Here is an 18,131-nt window from a genome sequence, read left to right as displayed (position 1 = left end):
GATTACTGGGGACAAGCCACGAAATGGGACAGTGGAGTCAGCCTCTGTCTCTTTGTTTCCTGGCTGGAGACATGAGCACTTGCTCAGACACTCACTGCCCCCCACACCAGTGCCATCTAAGCCTTTTTCTCTTTATAAGCTAGTTGCCTCGGGTATTTTGCTATGGTGACATGAAACTGACTCACATACCCACTAAAAGCAAAAGCATGGCTAGGTAACAAGGTTGACAGTGTAAGATTCTGCACTCCATCTCTGAGCATGTGACAGGTCTGGGAAATCAGTCTCAGGCTCCATCACTCCCTGCCACCCAAGCAGGCCAGAAGCAAATGGGACCTGAACCAGAGTCTTAATGTTCCTTCCGCAGCCAGAAGAACAACTGAGGGCTCTGCCCCAAAAGCCCTTGGCCATTGACCCCATGCCGACCTCACTGCTGAATGCCCCCCTTCCCCTACATGGTGAAAGACTCCTACAGGCCAAGATGTTTGATAGGGAGGTTGGAGACTCATCAAGTAAGAAAAGCTAGTACTTCCAGCTAATGCAGGAAAGTGAAATGACCACCAGAAACAGGGACAGGAAAGGCCCCTGAGTAGAGTCAGAACATTCAGCAGCTACAAGGCCCATGAAGAGGAGGGTGAGGGCCTCAGCCGGTGACCCCCATGGCGTGAGAAAGATTTGTAAACCTCCAACACACACTGAAGGCTGTGCAAAAGAGGGTCAGCGTGACTCACTGCCAAATGTCACGGGAAGCCCATGTGTGAATGCCCATGTTCACTGAAGAGGGGCCACTTACAGGGTTCTCTATAGCTCAATGTGAAAACTCTGAATGAGCCAATCCACTGTGCAGCTGAGAGTTATCTTTCTGCCCAAAGTGTTCCTGCCACATGGCTTTTCAGGGGCACCGGTGAAATCCTGCAGGGCTGTGGGAATCCTGGAAGTGGAAGGAGGAACTGGCCTCCTTCTCTCTCACATGCCCCCTGTCTTCTAAGCCCTGAGGTCACATGCAGCCTCTGGGACCAGGAATCCCCATCAGGAGCCCCTGAGCACCTGCTCAGCCTCACCCTGGAGGGGTGGACCTGGCACTGACCCATGGTAGGTGGCCTGCATGAGGGCCGTCCAGCCGTGCACGCTGTCCTGCTTGTCAACGTCCGCGTGCCTCTCCACCAGCAGCTGCACCAGCGGCAGCTGCCCCGTGACGGCTGCCAGCATCAGTGGGGTCGCCCCGTCCCCATTGACCAGGTTCACGTGGTTGGGGTCTTCGTCAGCAATCTCCTTGACCAGCTGGAAGTTTCCTGCAAAAAGAAGCAGGAGGCCAGGTGACCCGTGGTCCCAGTGCCCCAGGTTTATCCAGGTGACTCATTCAGCACACACCTGTGCTGACCCTGCCTCTGGCCACCCACGGGTCAGCCAAGATGGATCCCCTTCTCTCGAATCCCTCAGTCTCCGTGGGATGAAGACAGCACAAGAATGCATGGAAGTGCTGTGTCTTAACAGACAAAGGAGGGAGATGAAGGGCAACAGGCATGGAGTAGCAGAATCTAGGTCCTCCTAGAGGGTGAGGATCAGGGAGGGCTTCCTGGAGATGGGGTCTGCATCCCAAGAGGGAATCTTAAGCCAAAAAGCCTTTTATCATAAGAATGGAGTGGTGGGTGTGCAGAGAGAGGCAGGGAGAGGCCACAGCCCAGCTTCACCATCTGGCTGGCGAGGCAGGGGCCTGGGAGGGCAGTCTGGAACTATGGGTAGAACACCATAACAGATACAGGCCTCCAGAGCCTGAGAACTCCCTGGTGAACTGGAGACTCAGGAACAACGAATGGCCTGTTCCTTTCTCAAATACTCTGGGTGGCCTTAAAAAGGACTATAAATATTAAATTAGGAGAATGTGGTCCTGTGCTCTTTCAATACCCCACAAAGATTTTTCTAAAGTGCTTACCCATTTTCAATGCATGGAAAATATCTGGTCGCCTTTTCTCTTCATCTGGGTAAGGAAAAAAAAAAAAAAAGAGAGAGATTTTAAAAGTTAATCACAGAAAGGCTTTCATATAACAGCAAAGTCACGGGGTATAACAACACAGCCGATTTCTAGGGATCCACTTCTCAGAAGAGACCTAAGCAGAGACCTACAGGAAGTAGGTGGCCGTCCTTCTGGAAGGGCTCTTACCATGGGGTTCTGAGAACACATCAGAGACAGACCACTGCTCTATGCCCACACTGATGAAGCAATCATCTTCAGACGTCCCAAAGTTGGGGATATCCTGTCTTAGACATATTAAAAAGTATGGTCTTGGAAAAACCTGGATTCCTGTAAGAATTTTTTTTTTAGTTTTTTTTAGGACCTTTATTTTATTTATTTTGATGTGGTGCTGAGAATCGAACCCAGGGCATCACACATGCTAGGCAAGCACTTTGCCTCTGAGCCACAACCCCAGCCCAAGAATTTTTTTTTTTTTTTAATTCTTTTCTTTCAAAAACGAAGCATACAACCATGAGCCGCTGGGCTCAATGGTAGGTCACAGACGTGGCCACTGGAAAAGACAAAGTTAATTTTTTATCTTGCTTCCGAAGTACCAAGTGATCTGAATACGACTCCCTGCCCAGACCTGCAGACACAGCTGCCTGACAGGGACTGCTCACCTGGATGTCCTTGTAATGGCCCCTATTCCTCGGCTGGTACAGGGACCCCATGCCCACCCTCTCTGTGCCTATTCCAAACCCTCCTCCAAGTGTGGGCCAGCAGGTTCCCTGCCCCTGCCAGAAGGCAGGCATCTCGGGTCAGCCTGCCCGTGGGAGGCCCCAGGCAGGACTTCCCGTGACCCTGGCCCACTCTGGTGTGGTCAGCCCTCTCCCTCGGGCAGTGAGGAGTGAGTCTGAGTGCACACTCCTATAGTAGGGTGTCTCCTCATCACTAACGGGGGACAATAACCATGTCCCCAGGCTGCTGCAGGGATCCAAGGACGACACAGATCCACCTGGGAAAATGCTTCAGAGAAGCGTAAGTCCCATCCAAAGGTGACTGCCATCCTCACGAGCCCCAGTCATCACCCCAGTAGAGTTGACTACTGAACTCCGGGGTCCTGAACATCAAGTGCAGACGCAGCACAGAATCAGGGGTCTAATTTTGTCTGTGAAAAACTACCAAGGAGCAGTGCCGCACCCCAGCCCTTACAGATGTGCCATGTGCCTGTAAGTACTCACAAGTCCAGTCTTCTGTGCGTGGGGCCTTTCATGACAAGACGCTTTGACAGAAGAGTGTGTCACTTGTTCTTAGTGCTGGCTGTTAAGCAGCCACCTGGTGTGAATTAATTATTGACAGTCCAGCCTGACCCTGGGAGGCCAGGGTAGCTTACTGTGGTGCCCAGTCACCCGGGCTGGGCCCCTCCTTGCTCTGGGCTTTGTGCTTGGTCCATGTAAGAGCAGCTCCACAGACCTCCCATCCCCAGGGGCAGAAACCCCTGACCTCTGCACCACCACCATGGCAGTGGGGTTGCCACGGTGACAGTGAGAGCGTCAGGGGTGCCTTTTCCTGCAGCTAATGCAAGGGAGACAGCGGGATAGACAAGGCCCTGGTCGGGGGTGGACATTTATTTAATAATCTCTGTCATTAATATCATAGCCTTTGCCCTTGCCATTGTCCTACCAGATGCTGGTGCACTCCCAGGGCTCCTGCAAGTTTGCCAAAATGACCTTCTCAAGGAGGCTGCCCACCACCCTACTCAATACAGCAGCCTTCACTGTCCAACTCTGATACACCTAATCATTGGACCTCACCCTCATTTCTTTCTTTCTTTCTTTTAACATTATGGCACCTTCTACCTTATACTATATAGGTTATTTAATATGCTTATTTCTTATTTATTGCTTGTCTCCCCCTGTGGAGGCCAAAGTCCTCAAGGGCAAGGATTTGAATCTCACTTGTTCACTGACATATCTCAGGAGCCTTGATGGATGCCTGGCACATAGTGACACTCCATAAATATTCGTCAAATAACTGAAAGAATGTTATGATCCATAAAAACATATTATAGCTGGGGGTGGGGCGCACACCTATAATCCCAGTGACTGCAGAGACTGAGGCAGGAGGATGGCAAGTTCAAGACCAACCTCAGCAACTTAGCAAGGAACTAAGGACTCAGCGAGACCTTGTCTCAAAATAAAACCTTAAAAAAAAGGGGGTCTCAAATAAAACACGAAGAAAAGGCTGGGGTGTGGATCAGTGGGTAAGAGATCCTGGGTGTGTGTGTGTGTGTGTGTGTGTGTCTGGGATAAACATTTTATAGGCATGACCCTAATGACTCCCCACAAAGCCTTATCAGGGAAATGTGTTATGACTATTTTATGAAATAGGACATGGAAGTCCTAGAGGGACAATTAACATGTCCTAGGCCACCCAGCTGCAGAGTGAGAGAACTGTCTCAAACTGGGCCTGCTGGACAGGAGGTGAGCACTTGTATCTGATCCTGCTGTGTGAGTGACACTGTTTCCTGGGCCTATTGCACGTGATGGACTAAAGGTTTGGAAATGCAATGTGTCCTGTGGCAGATTCGCTAAGGATCGTTCAAACCACCTTATAAATGCCAGGAAAAAAATGGCAAAAAAGAACAGGACAGCCAGGCATGGTGGCAGACACCTGTGATCCAAGCAGCTTGGGAGGTGGAGGCAGGAGGATCTTGAGTTCAAAGATAGCCTCAGCAACGGAGAGGTGCTAGGCAACTCAGTGAGACCCTGTCTCTAAATAAAATACAAAAAAGGAGGGAGATGTGGCTCAGTGGTGGAATGCCCCTGAATCCAATCCCTGGTACCCCTCATCCCCCCCCAAAAAAGAAAAAGGGAAACAGAAACACATTAATAAATGTTTAAAGAAAAAAGAAATTCAAAGGAGGGGGGCTGATTTTCACTAATTTCATGTAAACTGGTCTCGGGGCCTCACTGCTAGCAGATGAGGTTGAGCACACCGTTCCAGAGCAGAGGCTAGCAAACTACGGCCCAGGGACCAAATCCCGCTGCTGCCTGTCATGGTAATTTGGTTTACTGGAACATAACCACACCCACTCATTTATATACTGTGTATGGCTGCTTTCATTCTAACAGAATCGAGTAGTTCTGACACAGACTGTATGGCCCACAAAGCCTAAAATATTTATTATCTAGTCCTACAGAGAAAGTTTGCTGACCTTTGTTCTAGAAGGATCCTAGAACCACCTGCATCAGAATCACCTGGTTAGGAAGGAGAGGCCTGGCTATGTAGGTCTCCGGGGATTCCCCAGAGCTACCACATCACGCTCTCTGGAGGGTGGACAGAACCTGCCGTAACAGGCACCCCCATCTGACTTGTGCGCACGCCACAGCTCAAGTCCCACTGGTCTGCAAGGCTAGACTCTGAGTTTTGTGTGCCCTTCCAGGCAGGCAATTCTTGGTCTGAGCCACTTAAACAAAATTTGGGGTCCTCTGCGACACCAAAGTGGGGGCAGGGGTAGAGTGGTGGTGTAGCCTGACCTGTTTTGGGCCTGACTGTGGTCACCGGGTCCAGGTAGTCTGCAAGGTCTCTGTGCTTGCGGTCAAGTGCCACCTCGAAGGCGGTCTTCTCCAGGACGCTGAGGTGGTCGGGGTTGGCTCCCTTCTCCACCAGCTGCTGGGCCATGCCGAGCCTCCCGGTGAGCGCTGCCAGCATCAGCGGGCTCCAGCCCACAGTCCGCGCTGCATGGTTGGGATCCGCACCCCATTCCATCAGCAGACGTGCCACAGCCTCATGCCCGTGCTGGATGGCTGCCATCAGGGCTGTAATGTCTAGCAGCTCATCCCTGCCACCTCCCATTCCCGGCTGCTCTCCGGAGCGGCCGGGATGGTCCACAAAAGCACCAGCTTCCAGCAGCAGCTTCACCACACCCAGGTGGCCACCCCGAGATGCCACAGTGAGCACACTGGCTCCCAGCCGGTTCTGGGCATTGACATCAGCCCCATGATCCAAAAGGAGGTGTGCCACACTCACATGCCCAAATCTGCCAGGAAAATAGAAAATTGGTCATTTAAACAGGGAGCACTAATGAGGAAACAGCTCAATAGCCCCCATTGTCACTGGTCACTAGAGGCACAACAGCTGCCTAGAATAAATGACCTTACCCTGGTGTCAGACACCACGGTGGCCCTGTACATGCAGCCTCACCAGATAAGCAAATGCCCTGTCCAGGGAGGGTTCCAGCTTCCCCATCAACCTGCAGAGTTTGCTTCCGTTTTCATTTCCTGATCTATAAAATGGGCCCACGCCTGTACCTACTTCAAAGGTTGCTGGAGCTTAAATGAGTTAATATAGATACACAGCACCGGGAGCAGTGCCTGGCCACAGGAAGCAGTCTCTCCACGTCAGCTATTGTTAACTGCTCAGCATTAACATTCTGCAACCTGCCAAGGGCACCCAGCTGGTAAGGGGCAGCATTAGGGTCGAAACCCAGGTCGGCCTGAATCCTGTTGTCCTTGCTTTTCCCCCTATGCCAGGCTGCCCCCCACATCTCAGAGTGCATTTTATTCTGCTTTCTAGCCTGTAATCTGCCTCTCTGCCTGTGCTATCTCCCCCACGGGCAAGGCCCATGTCTGATTGACATCGACCCTCCCCAGCCCCCAACACACCCTCTGCACGCCAAGAGGAGGGGCATGGTGTTCAGCAAAGGCGCTCAGGCACCTCGACGCCGGCCTGCTGCCCCCAGCTGGCAGGAATGTTCACTGCAGGCAGCTGAGAACTTGGCCTGGGCTGGACCTTCCTCAACCAGCCTGAGCGGGGAAGACAAGCGCCCACCAACCCTAACATCAGGAAGAAGGAAACAGGTATCTCTTCCCTGCAAAATCTCTTCCTTCGTTCAACATCAGTGGATAGAAAAGTTCTGTTTTGTTGAGTTCAGCAGAGTGTGCGAGCTGGAAGAGGCCCGGACTAACCAGGAAAGAATGACCAGAAGGGGCTCTCCCTGAGAGGTCCAGGAGACCACAAACATCTGCATCTGTAGGGCGGCTTTAAGGTTTGTCCTCACTCCTCCTTTCTGGAAACGGGTTTTGCTTCTCACCTAAATCCAGGGCCTCCCTCCTCCTGTGGAGGCAGGGCCAGGTCTGAGCTGGGCTAAGTCTCCCGCTGAACTTATAAATACCTTCTGGGACATGAACCTTAACAGCCCAGGGCAACTCACTTTAGGGGGGACAGCTTGGTAAACTGGCTCCCCCAGCTGAGGGGTTGGGGGCTGGGCCTTTCCAGTCTCTTCTCCCAGAGCAGAGAGAGGGACAAGTCACACTGAAACACTGGCTGCAACTCTGCCCCCTGCCCCTGTCTCATCTCCAATCTGTTCCCTCACCCATCCTCCATGCAACCCCAAACAAAATCTGATGGCTACACGCCAGCTTCCCAAAGAGGGCTATTTTACCAACCCCACCCTCCCTGCTCCCCCCAGCCCCTCAGTAAGTGTGCACTTACTGAGCACACTCAGTCCTGCTCAGGCTTTGGCTCAGATCTCACCTTTTCTGTGTGGCTTCCAGACTGAACCCCTAATAGGCCAGGTCAGTTGCAACCTTATTCTGTGTCCACACCTGAACCCTCTTTCTAGAACTCTCTCTCTCCCCCACTTGACTGTGGTCTTTCCAAGGACCCAACTGGTTTCTGCACACTCTTGTTTCCCCAGCCCTTAACATAGGGGCTAGCACATACTGGAGCTCAGGAAGTGCATCCATAGGCAGGTAAGCGAATGCATAAACAGAATAACCAGGGGGACGAAGGTCCAGGCCGCAGAAATAATGGAGGAACTGCCCACCAGAGTCGGGGCTTTAAAGAGATTGCACTGTTTAGTGATCAAGCATAAAATAACACCTGGCATAATCTCTAACGGCAGATCACAAAGTGTTTTCAGATTTTTATCTCATTTGATCCTAGAAAGCCCAGAGGGGAACTCCTTGCCTCGAATTTCACAACTGAAGATTACAGGGGAAAGCAATTAATCTCAACTGGAACTCCAAGCCTCACGCAGCTCTTCCAGTCTACCCAATTTTTACAAGGGAAGCAAAGGGCTGAGTTAGAGCAGGTACATTGAATTCTGGAATGTTTTCTGAACTCACAGGTAGCCCTAAAGAGCATTCAATTAGGCTGGAAATATACGAAGATTCAACAGAGGCTGAGATAATTTTTCGGATGCTAAGTTTCTAATAGGTAATTACTGGAGATGGGGATGTTAGGGGCTTTCTGAGCAGGTGCTATGATTACCAATTAATTTCAGCAATTCACACCTGTGTTTGAAGATAGCACACGTTCCCACCACTCAGAGCACTGGGCCCATGGTCCAGCTCTGCCACTCCCACAGCAGGGGAATGAAGAAAGCGGAGGGACGATAAAGAGGCCAAGGGAGAAATCAGCGCCAGAGTAAACACCAGGCCACCCAGTCTCCTGGCCAGACATCGCTGGCCAATCTAGTGAGTCACTTCCTTGCCACCAACACCAAGAAGAAAACTATCAGATTTACGGCTGGGAGTACAGCTCTGGGGCGACCTGCTGGAGGGTGAATCTGACTTTGCCACGAGCTGTGCAGCCTGGACACGTTGTTTCTCTGGCTCAATTCCTCATCTGGAAAAGGAGAATTAAAATAGAACCCATTCTCTAAGGTTTTGTGTGGACCAAACAAGCTAGTTCATTCAAAGCACTAAGCACATTACTTGACACAAAGAAGGGGCGCACTCAGCCCCACCTCTTCTTTCACGAATGGGAAAAATCATTCGTGTAACCGTGTCTATCACTAAAACCTCTATAAGAAGCCAGAGTTGCAAAGTCCAGGCAGGGACCTCTGATGGCCTGATCCAGCGATGAGCTTTGGAACACCAAGACCGGGGGTGATACACAGATGCTCACTCGGGCCAAAGTGGTGTCTGCCAGAGTGTCACTTGAGGAGGATCTTGGGGCTCATCTCAATTTGGAGAAGGAGGACACGAGCCCAGAAAGCATCCACACAGGGGTCATCCCGATCTGACAGGATGACAGACTGACTTCAGGAAGTCTCCCACATGACTCCTCCACACTAAGGCGTAAGACAGACCCCAACTCCACACAGGCAGGTGGTCCCTGAGTAGACGCCCCCTACTACCAATAAGCCTTGGAGTGCCTGGGACCCACCTAGAGTCAGTGACAGCAAGCGCAGATTCTAACCCTCTTGTAGAAAGAAGGTTCCTACCCTACTGTCACAGAAATATAAGAGTATATCATACTATCCTTCCCAAACAGCACCTGTGGGATAAACTGAGGCACGAAGAGGGATGTGGTTAGTTCAGTCTCTCGATTCAGGAGCGACAAAGTCAGGCTATGTGGGCCCCAAGTCCCAGCTCTTTGTACGCCACCACGATTCACAGAAAGTCCTCTAAAAAAGTTAAATTATTACTAGTTAAACCATCACAGGTTATTCTGAGTCTCCTGCTCCATCAAGATGAACAGGAATCAACCTGAAATCAATCAAGTAACGCTGACCATCCTGCAGCACTTGAGGAGGAGCAAAAGCTGGTGACCAGGGGTCTCTGAGACACTGGGAGGCATCCAGGTGGTCGGGAACCTCAGCAAGCACCCGTGGCCTCTCCAGGACCTCTGTGTTAGGGAAACCCACATGCCAGAGCCACTGGGAGCCTCTTCTCACACAGTCCCTACCCTTCACAATCTGCCACAGGACTTCTGAATCACAGCCTCCAGAAAGGTAACTCGGCAATCTCTCCTTGGAAAACAATCCCAGTGATTCTCAGGTGTGGCCAGCTCTGGGTACCACTGAGGATGGCAGCCAGCTCTGGGTACCACTGAGGATGGCAGCCAGCTCTGATGTGGCATGGCGAACACTGCTACCAAGGCCTTCCTGAGGACTTGGGAAAAGGTGCAGAGCATGGGAGGCTCCCTGCAAGAAGCGGAACTGGAGCGGGCAGTCTTCCCTGAGGGCAGAAGGGAAGAAGGGACACCCCTGTATATATGCAGCTATGATGAGGGCCCTGCAGTGGGACCCCCAAGTCAGCTCTGACCAACTGTCAGCTTGGGGACAAATTCCATAATCTAAATCTCAGATCCTCGTCTATAAGATGGAGACAACATTCCTAGCATAAATACTCAGTGTTAGCTTTAAAAAATGCAGAGACACACACAGAAGGCCTGGATGAAATCATCTCGCCTTGATTTAGGAAGCCAGGAAAAGCAGAAGAGGAGGTACAGGGAAGGGTCTGAACTGGAGGCCCTAGAATGCCACACTCAGGGTTCTGGCTGGGGAGCCATCAGGGGAGAGGCACAGCTGCAGAGAGGGAGCAAGTGGGGGCCACTACAAAGGCCTGGTCTGGACCAAGGCAGAGACCAAAAAAAAGGAGAGTGTAGTTTCAGGGCCCAGCGCAGTGGCCCAACAGCTCGGGAGGCAGAAGCAGGAGGATTGCGAGTTCAAAGCCAGTCTCAGCAAAAAAGTGAGGTGCTAAGCAATTCAGTGAGACCCCGTCTCACAAAATAGGGCTGGGGATGTGGCTCCAGTGATTGAGTGCCCCTGAGTTCAATCCCCTAGTACCAAAAAAAAAAGAAGGGTGTGGATTTCAGGGCCATGCCAAAGCCCACTGGGCAGACAAGTCCGGGATTTACCTGGAGTTTTAAAGCTAGGAGAAGAGGTGGTGCCATTAAGAGGGATATAAAAAGGCTTTAAAGTCACCTCAGCTACTCTGGGCAAGGAGAAAAGGTGTCTTTAGACAGAAGATGTCAACGTGTTAAACAGATGGGTAAAATGCTAGATTTAGTAAACATGGGCAGCCCGTGAACACAGGCTGCAATCTCTAAGTAGGTTTCTAAGTAGGTTTATAAATTAATTCACATCAATGTCCCAGGGTTGGGGAATGGGTAAGAGCAAACCACAGTACATCCCATGGATGGACTTCCATATGGTGGCTGAAAACAATATTTGCAAGAATGAAATCTTACGAGTAATACAAATTAAGTTACATTAGAACATCTGTGTAACACTTGGAAAAGAATTCTGAGAAATAAAATATTGAGTCACCAAGAGAAGATTACTGTTAAAAGCTTTTTTTTTTTTTTTTTTCCTAAAAGGCATGGAAAATACAAAGGGCTCACACATAGGGAAAGAAGCTTCTTTCACCAACCACTTAAAATGTGCAAACTCGGCTATGCTGAGATTTTCATACATCAGACTGGCAATGATCCAAAAGTTTGATCACATATTCTGTAGGCCAGAGAAAGACAGGCACTCATACACTGCTGATGTGGGGTGGTGGGGGGCAGGGGTCGGGTAACTATTGTGGCTGGCAGAATAAATGGCCCCCAAGGTGTCCACATCCTTATCTCTAGGCACTGTAGATATTCTACGTGACCTGATCAAGGGACATTCAAGCTTGGACGGAATAGAGGTCACCATCAGCTGAGTGGTGAGCAGCCTCGATGACCCGGGTGGGCCAGGGTCACCTCAAGGTTCCTTTCAATGTGGCAGGTGGCACAGGAAAGTAGAAGGCTCCTTAGAGGTAGAGGAGGTATGAGGGAAGAGAGGTGGGAGTAAAGCTCTGTTTCTGGCTGTGAAGACGGAAGGGCCCCTGAGCCTGGGAATGCAGGCCACTCCAGAAGCTAGAAGAGGCAAGGAGCAGAATTCCCCCCAGAGCCAGACAGAGCACCACCCTGCAGCACCTTAATTCTAGCCCAGGGAGGCCCATGGCCTCTGACCTCCAGAACTGTTAACACAATAAATCTGTGTCCTTGTGGTAATTGATTACAGCAGCCATAGGAAACAAGCACACCTTCAGGGAGATCTGACACTATCCATCAAAATTACAAATGGCCCTTATGCCTCCCCAGGGAAGCTCCTGCAGCGACAATTGAGCACCTGTAAAATGACATGTGTACCCGACTGGTCACTGCAGCATGAATGCAAACAGCAGGAGACTAAATGACCACAAAGGGCTGGTGAAATAAATTATCATACAATAAAATATTGTCAGGCTATTGGAAATCAAGGGAGGTTTTTAAGTACCGATGCAGAAAAACTGCCAGAGTATATCAAGTGGAAAAAGCCAAGTGCAGAATAGTGTAGAGTCTGAACAAGGCTGAAGTCAACCACCTCGTCTGCCTGTATGTGTATCAAAGAGTGGTTTCCAGGGGACATGTGGCAATATCTGGAGGCATTTTTGATTAAATAATCCTTTTTAAAAAGACAAATTAAAAACACATTTTTCTATAAGGAACAATATTAATCCGGCCTAGAGAACCTCCACCCCCACTTATCTCAACACCATATCCTCCATGACTCATCCCATCAGCTGGTAAGCCTGCCCAACTCTGTCTATCCTAAAAACCTTTAAACCCTAGGCAAGCATCCTCCTCAATCCCAGAGCCAAGCTCCCTGAAAGAGCTACCGGCACTTTCTGTGTGTTCACATCCTCCTCAGTCCTCCACCAATGCCGTCCTGCAAACCTTCACCATCTGGGGCTCTCCTGCCATTGACAGACCAGTGCCATCTTCCCTTTCTCTCTACAGGGATGCCGGTGCTATTGTGACAGTATGATAAGTTAGTATGTACAAAGCTCTTGGACTTGGGCCTGCATATGGGTAATCCATTAATATTAATAGAGTAGATTATTGACAGAATGGACAGCAGGTATTCCCCTCCCTGTCTCCAGGTGTGGCAAATGAGGCTGCCACTCTTCCCCACCAGGTGGTACCGTCTGTATCCCACTCTTCTCATCTGGGATTGTGTTGTAACTTGTCTCAGCCAAGAGAATGTGGCAGAAGTGAACAGTGTGTTTCTGATGCTAGGGACACTGCTGCTGACACAGGACAGGCCAGGCTGGACGGCTGAAGGATGAAAGAGAAGCAGTCCCATCACCCCTGTGGTCACAGCCAACATCCAGTCAACTCTCAAAAACAGCCACCCAGATCCCTTACACAGTTATGGGCAAACTGTTGACCACAGCTGTGTAAAGAAGACAGATGAGACCAGAGTGGCAAAACGATGCTAAATAAATGGTTATTGCTTTAATAAAGCCCCAAGGTTTACAAGGATTGTCTTGTAGTAACTGACACATTCCCCTTGGATAATTCCTCCTATACCAACTTCCTATCCTCGGGCTCAGACCCTCCTGTGCCCTCCAGACCCCCAGATCTGGTTCCCTGCTGGAAACTCTGAGGTGTGCTTGAGGCCACACTCTTCTCACACCTGCCCCTTCTCCTGTGTTCTCCAGCTCAGTGTCTTTACCATCAACCAGAAATCCAGAGGTAGTCTTTGCCATCACCCTTTTCCTTGCCCGCTTTCCAAGGCCAGGTAGACATTAGAACCTGATTCCTGAGTAAATCTCAAACTCATCTCTGCTCTCTGCCACTCCCTCCTCTCCATTCTGGTCCAGGCCTCTTACCTCTTTCTGGATTGCTACAGTCCCCTCCCAAGCCGCCTCTCTGACTCTAGCCTATCTCTTCAGTCCAACTCACACTGCAGTGAAAGTGATCTTTCCAAAACACAAATCTGATCCTGTCACTCATTCTATGACCCTCCAGTGTCCTTAGGTTAGTGGGCCCTTCTAAGTACCAACCAGGCACCTGACTTCTCTGCAAGGAGACTTCATCTCCACATCCTTCCCCGCTGTCCTCCCACTTGCTACCTTGTTTTTCCATTATGTGGTTCCCCCTCCCATTTTTTCTGTCTTGGTTAATTTTGACACATCCTCCTTTCTGGACATCATTTCTACCAAACACCTTCCCCTCTCTCTCCAAACTGGGTCAACTGCACCAGAGTTACCCAAATTTTCCTGCTCAAGTTTGTTCCTTTGTCTAGCCTGTCCACCAGTCTGTGAGCCACACAGGGGTGGGGACTTCACTGGTTTCCGCAGTACCTCCAACGCCAAATCACGGTGAGAGGTAGGGTCTCAGATAACCTTTCTTGCAAAAAAAGAATGAATTAAAACATCAGAACCCGAGTCTCTAAGGTTCTACTCGCTCTCCAGATTGTTTTGAAAGGCCAAAGTTTCTAAGACTCCGACTTCATGTTAAATACAAGATCCTTCCACTTCTAGTCTAAGTTTACCAGAAAATGCTCAAGTTGACCGGTCCAACTCTAAGGAGTCCTTGACTCTCTGCCTCCCGGGGCGTCTGCGGCCGTCCGTGGGCAGGTTGGTCCCCAGCGCTGCGCTCACCTGGCCGCCTGCATGAGCGCGCTCCAGCCGTAGTGGTTGCGGCTGTTGACTGAGGCGCCGCGCCGCAGCAGGAAGCGCACGAGGGGCTCGTGGCCCCCGGCCGCGGCGAACTGCAGCGCCGTATTGCCCGCCTCGTCCGAGCAGTCCACCGGCACCGGCGCCCCGGGCGCCGCCGCCCCGGGCCCAGCCGCTTCGGGCCCCGCCGGCTCCGCGCCCGCCTCGGGCTCCGCGCCGCGCTCGGCCGGCTCCGCCGCCCCCGGCTCCAGCAGCCGGCGCGCGGTGTCCGTGTCGCCCTGGTCACAGGCGCGCAACAGCAGCTGGAAGGCCGGGGGCAGCCCGCCCTCGCCCATCGCAGCCGCGGCCAGCCGCGGCCCGCGTCTGTGCGCTCCTCCGGCTCCGCCCCCGGCGCCGCGCCCGCGCCCCCTTCCGCCGCCGCCCGCGCCCACTGCGCCGGGCGCGCGCTGGGCCGAGGCCGCGGCTGTGGCCGCGCGTACACCACCCGGGCGGCGGAGGCGGGAACCCCGGGTTCCGGGAAGCCCAGAGCAGCGCCCGCCTCCCCGGTGGGTTGGCCCTTGACTTTTCGGCGCCCGCTTGTGACCCTCTCCCGCGGTTCTGGAGACTTAAGGCTGAGTGCGGGTTTTTGAGCGGCTGTCCAGCCTTCCCCACGGGGCCACCAGGCCAGGCCAGGTCCATAGTTGAACAGGCCTGGACAAGGCCCGCGTGCCCAGCTGATGCCGGGGGCCCTCCTCTTAATGGTGCTTCTCCAACAGTTGTGTAGTGGCACACATTCCTCCACAAAAAAAAAAAAAAAAAAAAAAAAAAAAAACAAAAAAAAACTAAGCTTCTCAGACTATAAACAAAAGAGTTTCTACAGGAAAAAAAGAAAGTTCAATGTAGTTAAACTTCCTTCCTATTTTCCTGTTGCTCTATTTTACTTGGCCACTGGCCGGGAAGAAATCAGCACTCCAGGTGCTGAAGGCCCTTTGCTTGTTTTTCACAAAGTACCCAGTATAGTAGTTTGTAGAAGCTGTTTGCAAATGCAAAATGTGATTAAAAAAACAAAAACAAAATCCTTTAACAAGGCCTCTGGCCTTGAGTTGGAGCTTCACAGAGATGTTACCTCTCTAAAATAAGAGAAGTTACCAATTGGGCTCCATGGTAACAGATGGCAGAGGGAGGAAAGAAGGGAGAGAAGAAGCTCTCCCCTTCTCAGGTATTGTCCCTGAAGGGTTAACTTGCCCAGAACAGTGAGGGGGGGGGAGCTGCTTTTATGTGAACTTCTGAGCCCCACCCCACCACCATCACCCCTTACATGCTGGGTATAAAAATCTGAAACTACCTGAACTCGGGGTTCAGGGCTTTGATTGATTACAGCAAAAACTGTGCCCTCTGAACCTGGCTGCAGCCAAATAAAACTGTTTCCTGCTGTCCTCGGTGCCTTGCCTCATCTGTCCCTACAAAAGTTGTTGATTGGATTAAGGAGGGTGCCTCTGTGCTCCCACTGTGTTCTTCGAGGGTTGGTTTGTCACCTGAAAGGGGATACAAATGCCTCCTCTACTTTTTGTCTCCTTATTCATGGTCCTTGACATGTGGCCCACAAACCAATACCCGGACCAACTGAGACATTTTTACAAATACAGATTTCCTGGCCACATCTCAGACCTACTTAGAAACTCGGAGTAGGGCCAGCAACCTGTGTTTTAGCAAGCTCTGAGCTGCTTATGATGCATGCTAAAGGCAGACACACTGATCCTTACTAGATCTTCTGAATTTACGATCGACTGAGACCTAAAGAGGTTGTGCCTTACTTTAGGCTATGCAGCTCTCCTGAGGGAGACTGTGCAGGATTCAGGTCTTCCAATATCTGGTCCAGTTCTCTTTCCATTCCCCACAAATATTTATTGAGTGCCAGCTAGTGCCAGGCACAGTTCTACAAGCTGGAAGGACATGATGGACAAGATAAGATCTCTGCCTTCCTGGAGCTAACAGTGGAAAGAGAATGTAAATACAGAACCCAATAAATTACTTGAGTGGTGGATGGTGTCTGAGTGCTATTGGAACAGTAGAACATACATCCAGGTAATTAGCAGAGAGAGAAGGATATTATTTCATAATCAGTGGGCAAAGATTTCACTGAAAAAGGAACATTTGCAGAGACCAGAAGGAACTGAGAAAGCAAGCAAGGTGACATTTGGAGAAGGAGCCATCGAGGCAGAGGAAAAGAAAGACGCTGTGAGAAGAGTGGCCCTGCCCACAGATAGCATACCTCATGCCACCTGCCGTGGCACTGACACTAACATTCTCTTAGGATGGGGTCATTAATTTCCATAGACTGTGAATTTTGGCCCCAAAGCCTAGCAAAAGGTCATACAGTAGGTGCTCAATGCATGACTGTTTGTGACTAAGTCTCATCTATATAGAATTAAAACAGCACAAACCTTGATGGAAGGAAGGAATAAGTCATGCCTTTGTCAGATCGGAGAAGATATGGATGCCCCGAGGATCTCGGTTGGCAGGGCTAAAAGAAAAGTTCTTCTAGGTAAAACGTAAAGATAAAGAAAGTCCCCAGGGCTTAGATTGCAAAGGTCTTTGGCAGCAGGGTGAAGATTGTGGGGTTTATTCTGAGAGCAATGGGGAGCCATGGGAAGCGTTTGAGCAGGCAAGTTGCAGGGTCCATGCTCACCACTGGGGCTCAATTGGTACATCTCACCCCCTTCCAGATTTGGCCTCGCTCATCACAATCAGAGTTGAGGACAGCTTCCTTTGGAAGGTCTAAGAAAGTCATTTGTTTCAATGAAAATCCCAAGTATTATACCTGTCTTATTCTTTTTATTCATATGACTTTTATTTTTACTAATTGGTTGTTTCATTTATAAAAATAATGTAAAAATTCAAATTCCAATTATACAAAGAGGCACAAGGCAAAAATAAAAGCCCCTTTCCCACCTCCCCTACTCTCCCAGTCTTACTCCCCATAGATAACCAGTAGTCACATGCATTTTATCCCCAAAACATGTCATGTATATGCAAACATGCACACAAGAATGTAAGCAGTAATCCCGCATCTCTATTGCAAACAGCAGAAATCAATGGTCTGGATCATTTAAGCAGAAAGAGGATTTAATACAAAATTACTTCACAGTTCACAGATCCCATAAAGATTTTTTTGGAGGCCAAACAGCAAGAACCATACCCTTAACCATGCCACAGCAGCAGCCTATACCAGGATGGAGTCAGCTCAGGACTTTTTGAGTATAAATGGTTTTAGATTCAGAGCTTGAGGTGGGAGTGTCTGATTGGCCCAGCCTGGGTCATGGCACGTGACCCAAAGGGAATCTAGGAAAGCCACTTTGGTATTTTGAGAATCTATAAGAGTGGGAGGGAGTTCTGCCCCAGAAGGTGGGGCACTCCCCAGTGTAGGAAAGGGGTTCAGATGTTCTGCAGCCAAAAAGTACAACAAATATCTTCTGCAATCTTTTCTTTGTAGACATGCTTTTTCTCTTGGGGAGACTGCCTCTGTCCCTGTGGATCAATGGTTAGCGGGTGTTCAAGCCCATTCTGATTGGTGTGAGCCCAGGGGTTTTGCTGAAGCAACTGGGAACAAGGCCCTATCTGGTGGGGTTGTCAGCTGTCTGAAGTGGGGGTCTCCTAAACCAAATGTGCTCACTCTGCCACCACCTGGGAGTGAGGCCATCACAAAGGAAAGCAGAGCAGAGTGACAGGAAGAGACCAAGGCAGAAACCTCTCATCCCCATTCTTTTTGGCTAGGTTTATTTTGAGCAGGGCTATCATCACAGACCACTTGCAATCCAAAGCTTAACAAATGCACAATTTCCTTTTTCAAATGCATGGGTTCATATTTAATTTTTTAAAAAAATGAATGGGTTCAACTAGATGTGGTGGTGCACACGTGTAATCCCAGCAGCTTGGGAGGCTGAGGCAGGAGAATTGCAAGGTCAAAGACAACTTCAGCAATCTAGGGA

At 50.3% G+C, this 18,131-nt stretch overlaps 1 protein-coding gene across 1 annotated transcript in view; it reads right to left on the bottom strand.

Moving 5' to 3' along the window:
- The window catches only part of Anks6 (ankyrin repeat and sterile alpha motif domain containing 6), a 47,377-nt gene extending 32,879 nt beyond the window's left edge, over positions 1 to 14,498 (bottom strand). The window contains exons 1-4 of the mRNA XM_076843251.2: positions 14,149 to 14,498; positions 5,491 to 5,993; positions 1,931 to 1,975; positions 1,085 to 1,289 (exon numbers count right to left, since the gene is read on the bottom strand). Of these exons, the coding sequence (XP_076699366.2) occupies positions 1,085 to 1,289; positions 1,931 to 1,975; positions 5,491 to 5,993; positions 14,149 to 14,498 (1,103 nt within the window). The remainder of the gene's footprint in view (positions 1 to 1,084; positions 1,290 to 1,930; positions 1,976 to 5,490; positions 5,994 to 14,148) is intronic.
- Positions 14,499 to 18,131: the final 3,633 nt, after the last annotated feature.

The sequence above is a fragment of the Callospermophilus lateralis genome, chromosome 2, assembly GCF_048772815.1.
Source record: "Callospermophilus lateralis isolate mCalLat2 chromosome 2, mCalLat2.hap1, whole genome shotgun sequence".
Classification (NCBI taxonomy): Eukaryota; Metazoa; Chordata; class Mammalia; order Rodentia; family Sciuridae; genus Callospermophilus; species Callospermophilus lateralis.
The sequence above is the reverse complement of the archived record's forward strand: the minus strand, read 5'-3'. Positions and strand labels throughout refer to the sequence as shown.